Source organism: Centruroides vittatus, unplaced genomic scaffold, assembly GCF_030686945.1.
Source record: "Centruroides vittatus isolate TY-2023 unplaced genomic scaffold, ASM3068694v2 contig_1031, whole genome shotgun sequence".
In the NCBI taxonomy this organism is placed as follows: Eukaryota; Metazoa; Arthropoda; class Arachnida; order Scorpiones; family Buthidae; genus Centruroides; species Centruroides vittatus.
The window spans coordinates 89,629-111,552 of record NW_027120669.1 but is presented as its reverse complement, the minus strand read 5'-3'; the positions used below and the strand labels follow the sequence as shown (position 1 = coordinate 111,552).

At 26.4% G+C, this 21,924-nt stretch overlaps 1 protein-coding gene across 2 annotated transcripts in view; it reads right to left on the bottom strand.

The window, feature by feature from the left end:
* Positions 1-14,975: 14,975 nt before the first annotated feature.
* Positions 14,976-21,924, bottom strand: part of LOC136990725 (clavesin-2-like) — a 34,061-nt gene continuing 27,112 nt past the window's right edge. For both annotated transcript variants that reach the window (XM_067289150.1, XM_067289159.1), the window contains exons 7-8: positions 18,384-18,592; positions 14,976-15,296 (exon numbers count right to left, since the gene is read on the bottom strand). In XM_067289150.1, the coding sequence (XP_067145251.1) occupies positions 15,197-15,296; positions 18,384-18,592 (309 nt within the window). In that variant the 3' untranslated portion in view covers positions 14,976-15,196. The remainder of the gene's footprint in view (positions 15,297-18,383; positions 18,593-21,924) is intronic.

Genomic DNA, 21,924 nt, shown 5'->3' with positions numbered 1-21,924 from the left:
TCTTTTAAAAAAATATTTACATATTTTAAATTATAAATTTTCAACTTCTAAACTTATTTCTTACTATAAATTAATATATATATCTGGGCCAGCGAGTGAAAATTTTGTTTTTCGTAAATCATATTTTAGAAATGCTTCGAAACTGAATATACAACACCAGACGGTAAAATATATTTACAGAAGCAGCCGGCAATATTGATTTAAATGAATTGCGATAAGATAAAATGGCAGGTTTTCGACATTAACCTTTATAAAATATTGCAGTTTTCTAATAATTTCGGCCAACCGTAAAATATAAAAATAAATTATCCCGCGTGTAATATGATTTTCATTGGAAACGGAGTATAACGCTCGGGGAGAGGGGGAAAAACGAGAATAAAATTCCCCGAATTGTTTTTATTTTCTCTTAAAATTAATTATAAAATTAAGAACTTTGTCGTTTAAATATTTGCTAGTATTTGATCAATGCCGACGATAACCAATCTGTTATACTTGAGTAACTATACGCTAGATTATTGTAAACAAGTATTCTCCTTATCGTGTTTGTTCAAAAATTACTAATATTTTTAGAAAGAACGTTCGAGGTCGTGTTCATGTATTATCTTTAAATCACAGTATTAAAAATTTCAAAATGAAAAATACCGTAATATTACAAAAGCTTTATTGCGCGTATCAAAAGTATATATATATATTTTTTCTTTATTTTTTTTAAAGTATTTAAATAAACTAAAAGTTGCGCTAACTCAGCTCGAATTTACACACGCGACATGATTGACATTTCAAGAAAAGTCTCTTTAAACTTAACAAGTGGCGAGAGAGAGAGAGAGAGAGAGCTTTTTTTAAATTCCACGATGAATTTAAACAAAGATTTTATTTTATACGTCAGACAAACGTTTCCACTAATTCCGTTGTAAGGAATTTTAAAATTTCTTTCATAAAAATCTCTTAAACACGTTTAAGAAAATAAACCATTACATCAATATTTAAATAATGTTTTTGATGTTCATTAAATCCTATTAAATATTTAAATACATGCAATAAGAGGACAGAAAATTTACTTTTAAATAAAACGGACAATAACTTTAATGAACACATTTTGTAGTCGATATAATAAAGTAGGGCATAGAAAAACTTATTGTGATTTAGCAATAAAGGTTTTCTTGTTCGATACAAAAAAAAACTTACGAACTCGTTCCCATTTTCTCAATAATCTCACCTTGTTTTATAGACCTTACTCCGTGTTACCCGTTAAAAATCTAACAAGTTTATTAGTTCATTTACTTATAAATATATAGATGAAGAAACAAATATTCGAATAATCATACAAATTAAGATTTTGCTAATTTGTCGAACGAATAATTAATTTTACATCTTTATTTCTGGTGATTATTTGTCTTTTTTAGAATAAATTATTGCTAAAGTAATTTTTAAGAAAATGATTTCTCCTTCGTGAGTAATTTATTGCTATTATGTTTTGTCGATTTGCTCAATTTCCGCTTATGATTAATATATCCTATGTATATAAAGGATGTTAAATATCAAATATCGCAAGGAAGAAACGTCTTTCTTTCTTTTTCTTTTTGTATGAGTCAACGGAACTTAAAAGGGAAGAAAATATATCTGTAAAGATATTACTTTTTATTATACAAAAATTCAAAATAAACCATTCTTACTCCCTAAATAATTTATTAGAACTTAAAGATTTGTGCCATTCGATTTAAACTTCTTAAAAATATTTTTAAGCAATATTTGTGTAGGTATTAGGCAAATATGGAAAAAAAAATCGCAGTTTTCTAACATGAAAACGTTTTTTCCTCTAGAAATATTAAAAAACAGCCGTGATGTACTGTACCAAGCACTGATCAAAATCAATAACAAACATATTTTGCAAAGAAATCGGTTTAAGGAAAGAATTTTACACATCATTCATGTCGATATAAACTCGAAATATATTTTTTTATATTAATTTTATATTAAACTCGCTGTTAAAGGCAAAATATAGGAAGCTAATATAATTTTATAAGTGTAATTAATGATTTGTAGTTAGTATATTTTGTTGTTGTTATTGTTTTTTAAATTAATAAACTTATCATAATCGAATTTACCAGTTCTATAATTAATTATAAGAGGTTTTATTAATTTTTAGTTAAATTTCTGTTTGAAAATTCTCTTGGTTGGCATAAATCTACTAAATTTTAATTAATGTTTGACACTTATAAAATTTCTATAAATAATTTCTTAAAAAGGATTGTTCTTCGAGTGTTTTACAAGCTTAAGCATCATAATTGTTTTTTTAAAGTAATAAATTATTGGTTATTTATGTGAATCATGACCGAATAACTTGTTAACTGTTAAGAGCGAAAAAATTTTAATTACTTCGAAGTTTAATTTTAAAGCCATTAAAAAAAAAAAAAAAAAACTTTTGCTGGAAATAATTTCTAGAAATTCGGCCATCGCCAGAATATTTTTCTTAAGTGAACGGTTTAATTAAACTATTAAGGAATTTTGTTTTCGTGTGCTCGTTTAATCACTTAAAGGATTTTTAAAGAAAAATCTCTTCCTTAACCATTTTTCCTTCTTTTAATAACGTAAAATGTAACTTTAATAAGATACACGTGCTCGTTGCCGAAAATTTATCATCAGAATCTGGAGTAAGGATATTAAATTTTTAAGGAGAGAAATTCGAGTTAAAAGTCTTTATTTTAAAACGTATTGTTGGAGTTAAAAGAATGTAAACGTTAAGATATAGATTTTTCTTCCTTAAAAATCTTTTTCGATAATAAAAGAATAAACCCCCCCATCTCTCGTGTTAAACTCCAGGAAACGTCGTTTTGTTTTGTAAAACATTCGCCATTTGTAGAGCGATCGGATCTGTAGAGACAGGATCGAAAGAAAAAGAAAGAAAGAAAAAGATTATCGTGCAGACATCCGACATCTGACAAACAGCTTTAGAGAGACGAGCATAAAAACTAGTTAATAAAAAATGGATAACAATGTTTGTTTGTTACAAGACGGATATCCCGGTTAGATAAATTATGGATGCGACCATTTTTTACGTTTCGTTACGTTATCGATTTTCTGCACGTTTTATAATTAAAATATCATTTGCAATTTAAATAGCTAAAGTATTACACGTTTCTAATCTTACAGAAGATTTCTGATGATTATATACAAATTTATCGCTGCTAAATATGAATACGTATTTAGATGAAGCGAAACATTAGATAAAAATCATCATCAAAACAATGTTTTAGTATCTTAATTTATTCTTTTTTTTTTTTTATCTTCATGACTACGTTCTGTTGCTTTCTTCCTTTCTTTTTTTTTATTCTCGACTTTAAATTTTAAGAGGAAGGGGGGAAAAAACTAACAGAAGCTTGGAATTTTATTTAATTTAAAGAAATAATTTCGTACATTCTAAAGGTGGTTAAGTAAATGGGTCTTGTCGTTATTCATTATCTTTCATTTGTTGATGAAATAAGCTATTAAATTATTTTTTGAACGGTGATTTAAAAATAAGCGAATTTTTTTTATTGGTAGTTTTTTTCTTTAATGAATAAATTTAAAAAAGAAAAAAACAATGCCAATGAAATAAATTATAAGTTCTTTATTTCTGTGACGAAAAATACTTTTTCTCCTTGAAATATTTTGTAAGCATAACTATTCAAATAAATATACATTAGAGAAATATATATGTATATATAATATAGAATATATATCTTGAGATTCTACCAAAAGATTACATTTTTTTTTTTTTTTTTTTTTTCATTTCTCTTAATTTTTACAATTGATATTTGTAAAAACATTCTTATTAAAACTTCATTTATATAATTAAAATATAATTAATAATAATAATAAATCACATTTTCAATGTACAAAAACACTTACATAACTTAATAAAATTATTAAAAGTAAAAAAAAAATAATAATAAATATAGGAAAGACAAATATCAAAATTTAATAACATTATAAAATATATATAATACTTAAAGCAAATATTCTTACATTAAATATGTATAAGATTATTTAATTCCAATTATTAATTTTTAAAATATGGCAATATCATTTAAAATTTTGGAGTAAACAATGATAATTATCCACTTGCTGGATGATCATAAAAGAATTATGTAGATTTAATATTAGATTTGTTGGTTAGTCTGTCAAATTTTAATCGTATAAAAGCTTGTTTAACGCTAGGTAAATGATAATTGTTAAATATTGTACGTTATATTATGAAGCTAATTCATTTCAAGCTTTTTCATTTTATTCTGTTATTAAATTTAATAATACTGTTTATACTCCAGATTAGAAAATAATTAAATAAAGAAGAGTGAATGTGTTATGCGGCATTTCAATTCTGACTAAAATTATTCTGTATACTACTATGTGATGCTAATATTAATAAATTTGCAAGAAGTAGGCCTACAAGCAAGAATAATGAAATAATATAGCAGTTATGAGTCTTGAAAATCTTTTAAATAATACTACAATCAATATTAATAAAATAGTTGCTTGGCTGTAAAGAATCAAATTAATTTTAAAGAAATACTTTTCAATCCTTTCTTAGATCATCTTCAATTTTATATAAAATAAAATCATTAATTTATTTAGAGTAATAAAAGTAGATATGTATATATCTTTAGAAAAATAATTTCTAATAGGATAATAAATATATTATAAAAGGCTACTAAATTCAGAACAAATAAGCACTTAGAAATTTTAAATCTGATTAAAAACTGGGATCTTACAAGTCAGAATAAGTTCTGATTGTTATTACAATTTAATATTTAATTGATAAAGTTATAAGTATAACATTAATGGTTATAATTTGGCTGCTTAACATAAAACAATCATTTTATTAATATTGTCTACAACATAACATTATAACAACAAATATAATCAGCTAAATTTATAATATTCCTAACATTAAATGTGTAATATTGATATATTAATGCACTGCTTTTGCTAAGAAAACATTTAACAAAATCCTTTTTCTTTTCCTGTTGATGTAACTTTTATCATACTGTTTTGATTCCCAACTCATTCATTTAGTCAAATTTACATTGTATAATATTTAAATTATTAAATGGATTGTCTGTAATATACATTTTTCCATTTCAAAGAATTATTAAATAAAATTCTTGATAATTCTGATAATTCTTGATAATTGTATCTAATATTAGTGTAACTAAGAGCTAAACATGCTTTAGTTTTTTTATTCTACATAAAGCTGATCATAAAACAGTTGAAAATATTCACTGCTTTTATATTTGGATATTTATATTAAGTTTAACGTCAAGATATACGTGAGACTAAGGAATGACAGATAAATATGGGTGAAGAAATTAAAAACTTAAAACAACAAGTAGAAAACCTAAAAAATGAAAATGAACTTACGCAATTCAAAATAGACTCCCTAACTAATGATTATAATTACAAAAAAATAATTCTATACAAATATCCGATCTCGAAATCCATATCTTAGAGGTATACAACTTTATGACTAATTTACTCTACATTCAAGATATAACCCAAACTGTTATAATAGAAACAAACCTAATAACAAAACAACCTAATATAACAGTAAGAATAATGTTCAGTAATAAGCAGCTCCATGATAAATTTTTCTACACCTTTATTCAAAAAAAACAACAAAAAAATTCACTAGAAGAATGGGAAGATATGCAAATATCCCCCGATTTAACAAAAAATTCAAGGATAAGAAGAAAGAATTTATTCTCAATATTTCATGAAATGCGAAAACAAAAAGACCAAGTTAAACTCCGTAACGATATATTAATGATAAATCAAGAAAAAATAACATATAGTCTAAACTTGAGTAAATTGGTTTACGTGAATACCTTTCGTCCTTATTGCAATCAAATAAATACAGACAGTTGATATCACGATAAGCAAAAAAATACGTGTCAAAATAAAGTCATAAAGAATAATCAAATGGTGTCCATTGCTAATTGGAATGGCCAAGGAATAAAATACAAAACTTCACAAATAAACAACTTTTGCGCTAAATATGAACCCGACATTTTAGCAATTACCGAAACTTGGATTACTTCCAATCTTTTCTATAAAACAAAATTTTTCAATAACTTTATAGTGGAATCGGTTCAAGCACAAAAACCTATAGGTCCAGGTCGTCCAAGCGGAGGCATATGCATCCTAATAAAAAAGAATTTTGTAAATATTAGGTTTAACTATAATATAATTAACAACAGAAACTATAAATATCAATATTAAATGATTAATTGATTTTTTTTTTTGTTCTATCTGTATTGTTATTCTATTAAATTAAATTAACATTAATCAAGTTAAAAATCTTTATGCAAGTAAACATTAATCAAGTTGGAAATCTTCAAACACTACAAGTGATTAATAAGTATTAGAGATCATAAAAACAGACTCTAGATTCCAATATTTCAATATGTTAATTAACCTATACGCCTAAAATTTGTTTAATTTTTCATGTCTGCTTTAAATATTTTGTATCTTCCCTGATATATATTTTAAGACTTCATAACTTACTCAATCCTTTATTTCTATGTAACATAATTCATATTGGGATTTGTTAGCATAACTTGCATTATAAAATTTTCTGTTTGTCATTAATAATTATAGTAGTTAATAGTTTCTTTATATTTAACAACAACATAGTGTACATTTCTGTAATAATTATATAAGAATTATAGAATTTTATATATTTATTTATATATATAGTGTATATTGATTCATGAATCAAAAATAAATATGTTGTGCCCCTTTTTCTTTAGTTTTTACTTCATTTCTTTCCTGCTGCTCGAATTGTGCATTGTTTAGAGATAACAAAGAACAGAAATTAAAACAGTAACATATATAATCTTTAAACCAGAGATTTTTAAATAAAAATTAGAAAAATAATGCACTTAGTTTCAACACTGGAATCAATAACAGTATTATAATAATCAAAACAATATCATCAAAATGAAATCATTATGTGCACATCATGCAACTTTTATTGTATATTAATAATAGCAATATAACTAATTTTTCCAAATGTTAAATTAGAATAAAAGCAATAAAACAAATTTAAATTCAAGTAAATTCATTGATTTTAATGCCAATATCCTTAGAAATACAACTTGTTCAAAAATAACATTTAAAAATCAAAATATTTAGAACATTTATATGAATTAATAAAAAAGATACTATGCTTATCTAATAGAATTTGATTATGATAATATTTAATATATAAAACATTAAATAAAAAACTAAAGTAATAAAATAAATAATTAAACAAGATCATTTTTGGGACGAGACTATGTCTCAGAGACTCAGGGCTTGACTGCACACCATTTTCTAAGGAAAAGAGAAAAATGAGGAAAAGCTGACACCAGTACTTGGGGTCCTGGCATAGATTATGACAGGTTGTGTTGTCACGGGCCTGCTCTTGGCTACAGTAAGCAGGAAGATATTTATACCCAAATTGTCTCAATGTTGCTCTCGTCGTTTTGCAGGATGGCAAAACAATGAGAGCAAGAGAATACACACATAATGTGTGTCAAACATTTGTCAAAATTCGATTTCACAACGTTCGCATTTTGAAATTCCCAACAAGCAACACATGCACAAATCTCGCACTAGCACCTGTTTGTAGAAACAGATGCCATTTTGTATTTTATTTTGACTAGGTTCTTGGTCCCGACTACCTATAAGTCTGATTTTTTTTCTGTGCGCATGATTTGGGCACCAAATACTCTGTGCCAAATTGCAACTCCTGACATGTACATACTCCTTTGTATCTCTAAGGTGTCCAGCCATTGACAGCAGTGCAATTTTATACATAGTCTCGTCGATAACAACAAAAATAATTCTTGAGAACAGAGTAAACATAAAAATGGTTATGTTTAATGTTGCATGCACAAATTGGAATTAGGAACTTATTGCACCTTTGATTGCTGCTAAGCACATTACCTGATAATCTCCTAAATTTAATGATTTAGTATTACAAAGATTATTTTAAAATAATTTTCATAGTTTCCCTAATAAAAATAAATTTGGAACTGCAAAAATTAGTTAAAAAATTACAGTAAATGCAAAAAAAAGCTATCTAATAGACAAAGAAAAATAAGAACATAAAAATAATTTCAGTTTATAGTCTTAAAGTTATATAATTAATTATTTTTTGAAGGTTGTAATTAATTTGCTTCATTAGTCATAAAATTAAATAAAATATAATAAGATGTCCTTAAATTTTTTAATTAAATAAAGATGTATCTTAATCTTATTTCTGTAATAAAACCATTCAATTAAATAAATTATTTTAGTAAAGAAAATGCATCGCATTTCTCTGTTTAATTTTTTGATATTTTAGTACTTCTACAGATCTATATCTTCTACAAGCAGTTGATAAATTATTATTATTTGCAGTTATATTATTAATACTTAAAACATAAATTTGATTTCAGTGAAGGCAAATAAATACGAACATCTTAAAATCATATTAAAGCCAGCTAATATACCAAATTATTGGGCTCTAACCAGACTAAGCTAATAATTGAATATGAATCATATCTAATTATGTCTGGTTTTAATCAAAAATCAGATTTGTTTATATACAAAATCATATTCTTTCTTTATTTCATTTTATCATTTCTCTTAACAAAAAAATTTAATCTTTATATGGAAAGGCATATAAAGTGAAGTGGTATTAATGTAGCATTGTTATTTAATGTAATTATCAGTTAAGTTAGTCAGTTTGAATCTGTTAATTTACTAAGAATAAACAGTTTTAATAACCAACTTTAATGTTCTTGACACGTACTGTACGAAAACATCTTTGCCAGGAAAAGATTTTAGAACATAAAAAAAATATTTAGAACATTTTCAATTTAAATTCTCATGTTCTAAGTAAAAATTAATACCAACAATCAGTGTGTATGTTCAAAATAAGAACATCCATTTTGAAAAAGAAAGTTCTTATTTAGAACATACAGAAATTTAATTTATTATTCTATGTATTATACCTTTATTATATATTTACTATAAATATAAACTTAAATAAAAATTAAATATGTATAAATATAAAACTTAAAATAATATATAAATATTAAACTTTTAATATATTTTTTACATTTATTATACATATTATTTAAAGTTTTGGTTTCAGATCTGAAAATGAGTTGTTATCTGTCTTAAAAAAATGTAAAAACAGGCTTATTAATATGAATAGCATGCAATATTAAAAAAGAAAATAATTATTACATAGTACATCATAAATAATATTTATGATGTACTAATACATATAAAAAAAAAGTACAATTAAATTATTAAAAACAAATTTTTAATTACTATTGTTATGTAAAAATTTTGTAAATTATGTATTGAAATTTTTTGATTACTTTTATAAAGCTAGTTTGACATAACAAGAGGATGTTTTATTGAAATCCCACCATAATAATCATATCATAAATTTTTCCTTAACTCAACATTGCTTCACTGTTTCTCAAAAAATTGTTCCTAAACTAATCATCATCATCAGCTAATAAATGGTATCTCATCATCCTAACCATATTGACAAGATGGTTTGTATGATGACTGACATATTGAAAACATAAATGACAGTATCCAAGATGAATGTACTGGTACATGTCCTTATTCAGAATTATTTATTTAAATTGAATATTGGCATCATGACAGTGGAAGAACGTAAAAATGGTAACACATAACATTTCTCCTTACGATTATTATTTTCTCATGGGTAAATTATTATTTTTCAAATCGAACAAAATCAAATGTATAATGTATTCGCATTTTTCATGAACTATAGAGGGTGCTGCATTTTTACAAAATGGCTACTATATCTGGGTCATTTGTAACAAGTAATGTAAAATTAATCATATATTACTGTCTGATATAATGATATATGCTGCTTGTAGCTATTTATCTAAATTTTATAGAAGGAGAACAATTATCGCTAACGGGACACGTCATTATGTAGTATCCAAACAAATGAGAGAGATCGTTCTATACATATTTGTACTCTGTGTTAAAAACCATCAGCTTTGACATCCCTCCTATCAGGGCCGGATTTACAAGTAAAAAGCTATGTAAGTTGTTGCTTAGGGCCTCGACTTTCAAAAGACCTCAAACATTTATACAAGAAAGAAAATTGAAGTCAAATTTTGTAATAAATACTTTTTTACAAACCAACAAAATATACTTTTTATTTTGTGTAATATTTCAGTAATTTTTCTCTAAGAATTAACATAAGATCTTTTTTTAAAAAGTTGATAAAACCAATTTAAACAAAAATTTTTAATGGAATGGGTATAAAAACTTAATTAAATTCAGTTATAAAACATAAGACTAGTGAAACCTCACATCATTTTCTTCCATCTTTTCTTTTTATGATTGACTTCTAAAATTGCAAAGGGTTGGTAAGGGGCCTTAGGGCCTTACAAAGTTCAGTTTAGGGCTTCAAAATGCTTAAGTCTGACCCCAACACAAAATTACTGGCAATTTAAATTTTAAGAAAATATGCTTTAAAATTGACAGCATAACTTTGTGTGAAGCTGGACAATCAGGAAACTGCCAATTCTTAACAGTCTAATCCACTCTTTCAGAATTCAGAGACGCTCATAAATATAACCGACCGATTTTTGAATAATCATCTGTTTGTCATGTGAGACTAGACAAAAACTTATATTAGGCTCCCCCGTAAAGCTTTGAAATTTCAAGTTGGAACACAACAGAAAGCTTTGCTTTTTCTATTGCTATTCGTCTTTACTGCTGATAATACACAAGAATGAATCAAACGACTCAGATAAAATACTTTTGTTTTTAAACACCAGAGGGCGAGCATCTGATGAAAAATACGAACAGACTGCCATTTTGAATGATAACTAATAAAATGAGGAAAATGCATTCCTAAACTATAGTGTGAGGATAACATCATATATGATCTATCACACTCGCATATCTGATGTGTTTAGGAAACTTTCGTTGTATTTTCATGAGTAAGAAAGGCTACAAATTTGCAAGGTTTCAAAAAAATAGTTGCAATAAATTAGAAATTTACATTTAATAAATATTTCTTAAAGCAGTCATTAAAATCAACAATGTAATTTTTTCACTTACAAAATGAAGATATATATAATGATTCTTGAGACAATTACATAAAAAAATGTACCTGCTAAATAACTAAATTTCATATCACAGTAAATAATCCATAACAAACAATTGGTCAATCTTCCAGTCAGCCATACAGAACTATTTAAACACCAGACAATTGTATCTATCATGATCTCTTTCATCAATATTTTAATGAATGATTTAGAAAAATTAAATAGTGCACAAAGACATTTTAAAATAATTATAACTGCATGAAAATAGCAGTAAAAGCTCTAATTTATGAATAAAAATAAATATTATAAAGAAATACAGAAAGCCCAATTAGCAGAGATCTTACAGATATTCTAGTAAATGTTATTAAGATTATCATCTTATAAAAATATATGAGTTATATTTATTTATATAGCAGATATACTGATGATGATCTTAGAAGATAGAATGGATTTATACTTTATTGATAAATTTAACAGTAATAAATATAGACTGAAATTAAATTTAGAGCAAATAATTACAATTAACTTCATTTTTTAGAAAGTTGTTACTTCAAGGCTGAATTAATATATCACATAAAAGCATAAAGTAAATTAATGTGTATAAATTTGATGATAACTAAAACAACTTGATAGCTTGAGAATTTAATAAATGAAGACATTTTATGATAAGTTTCAACAAAATTAAATTGTAAAGAAAACTCACTGAGATCATTTCATAAGAAAAGACATAACAACACTGACAGAAAATAATATTAGAAACAGATTATGAAAAATTTTCAGGAAAAATCAGAAATTTAATAAAAGCACTTGATCAACTATTAATGTCTAACTAAAGTACTGCTGTTAAGGACTAATTAAATTTAAAACTTTTATTACTTTTTAATTAAATTAAAGTGTTTAAAATAGCATGGTATTCTTGATAGATTGTCATATCTGTTATTCCTCTATATCAGAAATGGATGGCCACATTGATAGAATGAACAAAAATAGGCTACCACAGCTGATAGTACGTAGTATGTAGAGTATAAAGCAAAAGGAAAAAGAAATTGAGAATATCTAAGGAGAAAATGGAAATGCTAACCACACTGATAATTATGAACAGGCTATAAAGTGCCTAATCCTAAACAGTTAAAGAAAAAGAAGAATAATAGCATTGATCACATTATCCTACATAAAAAAAAAAAATGAATTTCCAAGAGAGTTTAATGATAATCCACAAGAAAAAAATACATTAAAAATTAAAAGATATAATTAAGAAATGCTAGCAACAGACAATAGATTGTAACGAAATTTAAAAAATAAAATAATTATTATGTATAAAACTAAATGACTTGAGGAACAATGAACACACAGAAATTTATGGAGAATTTAAGACCAACTTTGGTCTTAAAACCCCCATGATTAAATGGTTGAAATGGTTAAAAATATTTTTAAAACATTGTAATTAAAGCAGATATTTTTCAAGTAAAATGATAATGAGGACCCATTTAATAATGAAAAAAAATCTCACAAAAACCAAAAAACTACAGAATTGTTCTGAATCTTATAAAATACACCTGAAAGCCATTTTTATTAACAACTGTAAATAAAGAGTTGAAAACAATTGAGAAAGAGTTTGTACCACTACCAAGAACAAAAATTGAAAATGACAGTTTGCGGGAAGTTGAAAAAACAATTTAGAAAAAGCTTAAGATTAATACAAAGCTTAGAATTGATGGGATTACAAGTGAAATAATAAAATAAGGCAGGAAAAAACTCATTCTTTCCTATCATATTTGATCATCTCACCTGTAATCCCATTACAATTGGTCAATTAAGAGCAAACAGTTCAGATCTATTTGTCCGGCCTCTAGGGACAAATTGCAACAGGAAAAAAAAACTGCCTGAATTTTATTTACTATTTTAATTAAAATTAACGAAAATTTCTTAATTTTTATAATTATTTATAAGTTTCACGTTTGAAATGTATACTATTTTTCTTTCTTTTATAAAAATAAATTAAAATATTAAAAACAGTAGTGAAATTGGATATAAAAACAGCACAAACATGTAAAATAGTATATAAATTAATAATAATTTTTAAAAATACACATCTTTTAATCTTTCCTAACAAAAACTGATTCTTTGCAATAGATAAATTAACAATAATTTAAATTATTACACTATAAATAAATATATTAAAAATATTTTAAATAAACTATATTATCATGGAAATTATTATCATCATCAATACGACTTTCTACAACTTTAAACATAACTTTGTAAAAACAAGTTGCTATCTCCATACAATCTAACCTCTTCAATTATATTCACAAATAAAGTAATTTACTAATACAAATTTTTCTGATTTTATTAATAACAATCTGTTCCTATTTATAATATGAGATATTTAAAATGTATGATTGCTTTATTATAATTTTAGATCATTAAAGTTTTATGAGATTCTAAGGAAATTAATAAAATATATTTCCTTTTAAAGTCAGAAATTATTATTATGATATAAATATTTCTAGTTTATTTAAGCCTTCTTCAGTTAAGATTCAAAAGATATAATTTAAAAATGGAAAACAATAAAGTATTAAAATAAATTTTTAAAAAAAGTAGTAGTACTGAAGATACTAACTTGGAATAGATTTGAAGGAAGAATTTTTTAAATTGATTCTGTTTTTAAATTGTGTTATTTGAAATCTGTTTGAAGAAAACTTAAATATAAAAAAAAAAATACCTATATAATAAATAATTCCTGGTTTACAACGCAACGTCAGTTACTTTTTAGTAATTTTAAGCTAGTTTTGAATACAGAATACTAATTCAAATTATAAATAAGATTTATGTAAAATTTACATTTGTAAAAATGTAAACCAACATTTTGAAATTTTTGTTTTGTATAAATATTTCTCAGTGTGAACTTTTTTTAAATAATTCTTTTATGAGCATCCTGTAGCATATTTTCCAACAAAAACTAAAAAATTATTCAGTTTTAAATACAAAATACTTCATTAAAATAATTTTATCATACAATATTTAATACACAAAATTCAACAAAAAAAAAAACTTATATATTTTATTAATAATGACATTTCTATTTTAAAGCACTACCTTGTGCAACAACCTCGCTATGCACTTTTATTAACTATATTTTTGTTATATTTAAGGAAAATAATAAATAAATTCATAATAATTAAAAACATACTTAAAATACACAACATACTTTATATTTAAATCATAATGAAAACATTTCTAAAATATAGTATATACATATAATTTTTAATAATAAAAAAAAATGTTTAATTTGTAAATATTTTCTGTTAAATTTTAATAATATATTTTCTCATTAAATTATTGCTAGTTATTACTGTACCTAATTTAAATTTATAATTTGTTTTATTCCTACTATTTACAACTACTTGGTCCAATTTTAAAATTAATTCTGAAATTTCAGCTTTTTTAAGCTTTAAATTTTCTTAATACTGTAGAATAATAGAATGTTTAGAAAATAAATTATCATCATCATTGTATATGACAATCTATACTGTATATTATCCCATGAAATAAATAAATTCGAGTAGATCTTTGGTTTTTATACATCACAAATCTTTTCTTGGGCAGTATTTATTTGCATCATTATATTTGCAATTAATTTGGTTAATAATCACATAGTTAATTCATTAGTTATATTTTATATAAAATATATAAGGTGAATGCAAAAGTTTCTTTGAAAAGCATTACATTAATTCAAATGGCATATTCTATCAAAGTATTCTTTCTGTCACATCAGAAATACTTAATGAATTTTTAAATTTTGCAGCCACCTCAAATACATATATATATATATATATATATTTATATAACATATATAGACTTTCCTTCTCAAACATTACACACGTTGCATTCACATTGAGCCAATTAAATTTTTTCATAAAATTCAAATTAAATTAAATTATAAATATGTAAAATATATTTTTTTAATGTTTTATGTATATATTTATATATTCAAATATATTATGAATTAAATATCTAGAAATAAGCTTTTCAATTTAATTATAACAACTTATATTACATACTAATTAACAATAATGTCATTCAGACAGAAAAAAATCTTCATCAAGTTCAGTAATCGAAGGTCGTCCGTGTTGTTCTCTGTGTAGTTTGGTTGGACACGTTTCTGATCGATGGGCCCTTAATACATAAGAAATATTTTTATAAACGAAAATCAATAAGTATTTTTTATTTTAAAATTATTTATCTAATTTTTTCTTATCATTTCACATATATACCATTTGCTTGTTTTTACTTTTTCAAAACATCAAACAAATTTTGTAAAGCAACACTGTTTATTATGCTGATATAATTCATTAATTTATTGACAAAACAAAAAAACTGATTTATTAATAATTTTATATCTGCATAAATAATCATTACCAGTCAAACAAATAGTTCAATCAGTTCTATCTTCCTAGGGAAAATAGAACCGATTGAACTATTTTTGACGTTGCTTATGTGTGGGTATTTCCAGTGGCAGCACACTTAAAAAATCTCGTGGCACACTAAAGTGCCACAAGAGTAGTTCAGAATCACTGGACTAAGAGTATATAGGAGGGTATATACAGACAAATTTCAAACATTATTAGAAACATTTGGTGTGTTGAAACCTAAAAATCAACAATTTTGACCACATTGTATGTTTTTCGCTCTACAGAAAAATTTACTTTACCAATGTAAGGTGTATTTTCATGGATTTACAAAATTCTCATAAACTGAAAACTATAGTTAATTCTTCAGATTAAAAATATATTGTAAAGTAGTTGTAAGTAAAACTATAAAAATTTAATTACACCAAGAATCTCTACAGGTGAAATGTTTACAGTGCAGATTGGGGTTATAAAGAATATTCAGAAGCAGAAAAATATACATATGAGTTTTGCAAATAAATATTTTATGCTATACTTTGTTGTGTTTTCTTTTTTCCATAAACTTTCATTTATATCTCAGGGTTTGTATTTGATATACTTTTTCCAAACCACATATTTGACAATCTTAAAATTATATTAAAAAGCTCCAAGCCTGTTACTGGTATGAACTCCAAAAACAACAAAAAAAATGAAAAAACAGTTCTTTACAAACGTTTTCAAACCCTAAATGGTTCTTCTTCAGGTAATGGCAAATTTCCGATAGAATGCAAATTAAAAAGGAACATGATTTGAAATTCGAACCCGTGCCTCTTGACGTCTTCTTCTTGGGCATGCGCACTCCAGCAATTGACAATACAGTCAAACCTGTTTTTATGCGGTCTTTTTTTGTGCGATTTTTTAATGCAATTTTTATTTGTGCGGTTTTTTTTGTGCGGTATAGTTGGCAACTAGTCTCATGCGTTTTGTCATGTCTCACGTTGACTTATTATAGCTAAATAAACTTATTATAGCAAAAATGAACTTATTATAGTAATATTATTGCATGAATATGCGAAAAATGAAATAATTTATCTTTTAAGTCAACAAAACACCACCTGGACAAAAATATGTTAAACAGACGACAGACGAGACGATGCAGTCAAGTGCTGACATCTGTTGTCAATAAATTCTACGTCTGTTTTAATTACGTTAATTAAACCTTCAAAGTGCTTCACATTCCTGGACCATTAAGATAAGATTCATTTCAAAGCGTAAATGTACTGTATTATTTTTTCTATTTAGATATAAAATTTTAGATTTTTATTTTATGTTTAGACATAATCCCTGAAAATGAATAAGGGCAAAAACAAAGCAAAGAGGAAGGTAATTTCCTTAGAGACTAAGACTACGATTTTAAAACGAGTTATTTTCTATGTGAGACTTTTTTTATGCGATGGATATGGACCGCATAAAAACAGGTATTGATTTTTATAGGTTCGTATTTTTTATAGCGCTTGCCATGCTACAGAGTTAATTTCTCCTTGTGGTTGACATAATTGTTGTTGAGGCTAGCTCGGTAGATATAAATGGCCTCCAACCACCTTAGATGTTCAATGTGCTGTGGAGATATGTAAATTAACTTCACTCCGGTGTTAGTTTAGTGGTTTTTTATATTAAAAATACATAAATTTTGATAAAACTTTGATAAAAGTTCATAGTTATCCTTTTCACTTTCCCAACTTTTCATCCAAGGTGAATGAATGTTGAAATAACCAGAAACCAGTAATAAAAAACTTTAAAACTCTTACTTTATGTTATTTTCTTTATTTTTTCTCATAAATGCATTTCAATCTTCCAATCCTTATCAGTATGTTATTACACATCATTTATTGTTTATATGGTTCATTGGTGGGAATTCTGAAGAAAAAAAGAGGAAATTAAGAAACTTTTTCTTGGATCTTCGTCACAGCTGTCTTGAAAATGCCAGAGAAAGTCGCTGTACATAGATGTCAAAAATGCTCTGGTACCAGACGTTGGCTAAAGCAAATCCGTTCATTGAATCTTCCCATTTTGGGGCCGACATTGAAATAAAAAGGGATGGAAATTGCAAAGATACTCAGAGTAGAAACCAACTTTAGTGCCGGTGATGGATGGTCAGAGAGATACATTGCATGTACTGTATAAATCACTACTGTATTTTCCTAATTGTAGTTTTGTGGTTTTTTCAACTTCATTTTAGTCGTCATATCGGATAACTCGACATACTTCCACTTCACCTTGGGATGTCGACTTATGCGGACTTGACTGTATTTCTGTCTTTAATTACTCCCTTATCATATAATATTATATGATAAGGAAAAGTAAATACAAAAAGTTAAGAATAATTTTTCTTCATCTTTTTTAATAGATTTTTGACACAGTTTACTAAATTCAAAAATGTTTTTTTATAAAAATTTTTCAATTCCTTCTAACAAAGGGAGTTCTTGAACAACTTATCAAAAAATATTTTCATATTGGAAAAATAATTTTAGCTCTAATATTATTAAAGGTGTGGAAGTAAAATAAATTGATGGAAAAAGCAGATTGAGGGTCTGACTTTGATGCACTTCCTATATAAAATTTCACAAAGTAATCTGTTTTAAAGTTCAATTAGATCACTCTAGATATTATTAAACTTTTTCATTTTGACATACGATTTCCTTTAAATTCAAATAAAATTTAATTTCCTGAAACTAAATTATGAAAATCTTATATTACATAGCTGTTATCTTAATTATATGGTATAACAAATTTGACAATAGTGAATTTTTAATATTATTATTATTTAAATTAAATTTCAAACTGCTTTATAAAATTAAATATTAAATTTTCTTACCTAATTGGAGAAGAATTGGAACATGGTTCTTCGTTATGTCTAGGCCAAAAAATGTGCTTGTCACTAAAACTAAAATTTTCGTCTCCTATCAACTGTTTAGCCCAAAACTCGTTATTATAAGGTGGACCCGATCCTCCAAGTTCTGCAGGCAAAATATCACGATGAATGTGACTATGCAGAGTGGTCATGTTGTTCCCATGCATAAAGATCTGGTATTAAAATTTGTAATAAATGATTTGATTAAACTGTACTTAATAATTTATTTAATAATTGAACTTAAATAATGATTCAGAAACTAGTATTTTGAGTAACAAAATTAAATATTACTCTGTTCAAATTATTATAAAATTTTACTCATTTCATTTTTTAAAGTAAACCTAAATAATGAAATAAAATTAAGCTGTTTAATAATTTGTTATAACCTTTTTTGTAACTATCACTATCTATCCATCTATTATATTATACAGTAGAGACTCGTTAATCGGAACCCCGGTAATCGGAACGATCTTCAGTCGGACTGTGTCGTGCTGAATCAAACGTTTTTGATACTAAATTTACTTCTAAAGTATAATTTTCATGTTTTTATATTCTTCAATATATTTATTTTGTTCGTACAAAATGCAGAAATAATTTTTAACGATACGATAGCCTCGATTATTATTATAAAAATTTTCGTTAGGCTTAAAATCGACGAAAATTCAACACGAAGCGACACGCAACGGAGAAAAATTTGAACATCGGACAGGTTAATATATTTATTCGTACATAATCGGTAATCGGAACAAATCACTAATCTGAACAACCCCAGTCCCCAATTGATTCCGATTTTCGGTTCTCTACTGTATTATTATAATAGATAGAAAGTGATATCTTTAAAGAACTCTTTGAATTTAAAATTTTATCTTGATTCCTTCAATGCGTTTGAAACCAGAATCCATAAATTTATTTTTTCCTTCAAAATAGCAACAAATTGAACCTTAAAAGAAATTTCAGGATAATCAATTGCAAATTCTAACATTTTTGATCTTCACAGATCTTCCTCAAGATTCTTTAAATTGAAATGCAGAAATGGAACGTTTTTAAGAATTATTTAAAAAACGTATAAATGAGAATTTTTAAACTAATTTTCATAAAATATTTTAAAAATAATTTGAATCGATTAAATCAAATTTAAATCTCTCCAAAATGATTTTTAATTTGACAGTTCCCTTTGGTATAGGGATTGACATGCATAAGATACTTGTCTTTCCTCTTTGAAATTAATACAACAGCTGCTCTTTACGGATTTGAATATTTTGAGAGCTTCCAGTGTCCTTATTTGGTCATCATGCTTAGATCGTTGTATGATGGAAGCTTGGTCTAGATGGGCTTGAATGTCGTTGTCTGCAGCGTACCTGGCTAGGACAGTGTTGTATTTTCCTTTACTGATATCATACTTGTGTTCAACCTGCCTTACTTTGAGATATCGTGTGGTGCGCTGATGTACTCAAGATCACACTGGAATCTATTGTCTCTCAGCATAATCTTATAAATGCCAGGAACCCTAAGCATGCTGGTGTTGTCCTTTGCGTTTCTGAGGATGTTATAGACAGTGGGAACACATCTATATGCTAATTTATCACCTCTGTGATGGGCAATTTCTTTGTATAAGCTTTTCATGTTGTTGTTATAATCTAGAACTAAGTGGTGCATGGTCGTTCCCACTTTACGATACATTATTGAGTGTAGAAGGAGTACCCCTGTTGGAATAGGCGTTCGCTAATTTACGAATAAGGTGTTTTTTGTAACCATGTTCTTTAGTTATGTCCTCCAGACATTTAAGCTCTTTTAACGTGTCCTCATAATTTGTGCAGTGGGTAAAAACACATTTGGTTAAGGCATGAAAGGCAGCTATGTTTTAGCTATATGAGTTGGCTGGTATGAACAATGGAAGGTGTGATGATTTATGATAAACATTGGTATGGATAACTCTGTTTATAATACTAATATTGAGATCTAAAAGTGTGCCCTTGAATTGCTGGCTTGGTCTAATTTTATGGAAAGTCCATATGGGTTGTTATTCATTTGTTCTATGAAGCTTTCTATATTTGGTTTTGGTTTCCACAATATAAAAATATCGTCGACGTACCTTCTGTATATGATAATATTAGGAAGGAAAGAAGGTAAGACTGTTTTTTCTAATAACCTAATGACCAACTCATAAAGATCCCCAGATAGGGACTGTCCATTGATACACATCTTTTTTGTAAGTATGTTTTGTAATCATTTTGGAAAAAGGAAGAATAGCATAAAATATGTGCTAGTTCTAAAATATGTTTATGATGCACAGGTTCATTGTCTATACTTAACAAAAAATCTCTAAGTGCACAAAAACCTGGTTGTAAGTGTATTGATGGGTATAAAGAAATAAAATCTAACGTTGTTATATATTAGGGTGTCCCTTATTTTTCAAATATTTTTTTTTTCCTAATGCATAGAGCCTAGTTTTGTTTATTTTACCCTTAAATACTCCCACAATAAATTTCAGCTCATTTTGATCACTAGAACCCGTGCCAACTTGCGTCGAATCATTTCCATACATATGGTGCTAGAGAAGTGGCACGTATTCGCTTTGTTTGCCATTCTAACACAATTTGTCGGATTATTAACACGTATAGTTTTTTTTCAAAGATGTCAGTGAAATTACAAAGCACTAAAAAACATATTTCCTTAGTTGGAGAGATAAACCACCAAATCACAGGTGCACTATCACATAACCAGCCAGCGCCGGATTAAGCCTCTAGCGGGCCCTAGACAAAATTTAAATTGGGGCCCTATTTAAATAAGTTGCTTCTAAACAAATCTTATATAATGTGACATTAGCGTAGCTAGCATGGGTGACACCCGGTGCAGATATCGTGGTGTCACCCCAAGTCACACCGTAGTGTCACCCTTTTTAACTGTTTTATAAAACACTATTGAATTGTAATAACTTCGCACTCGAGCAACTTGAACGCTACATCGAATATGCGATGTCGCGACATTTAAGTTTAAATTTAGAAAATGAATCATAACCATACATCAGTATTACTATGAGAGGCGGCCCTAGGAATATTTCTAGATGGTGCGAGAGATCTCGTGGGAGAGATTACTTCTGACGCACGGATGGCTGTTGACCTTTTTTTTTTAGGCAATGGCTAATGAAGCCGGGCCCCTCCGAATTACGGGCCCTAGACATTTGCCTACTTTGCCTATTCGATAATCCGGCCCTGTAACCAGCCCACTATAAACTTGCTGATTCTTTCCACATAATCTCCTATGGCTTGTAACTTACAAAAACTCTATATTTTATAATATAAAACAATGTAATATGTATACTAAACAATAAAAATGTTTCTTAAAACAAAACATTTCATATTTCTTTGAGTTAAAATTACAGTGTCTGAACATAAATAAACACAATCAATAAAAAAAAAACATATCTTGAATAATATTTTATTTCTCTTATTTAAGATACAAAAAGAACTATTACTTATCAAAACAATTTTTTTTATATCAATAA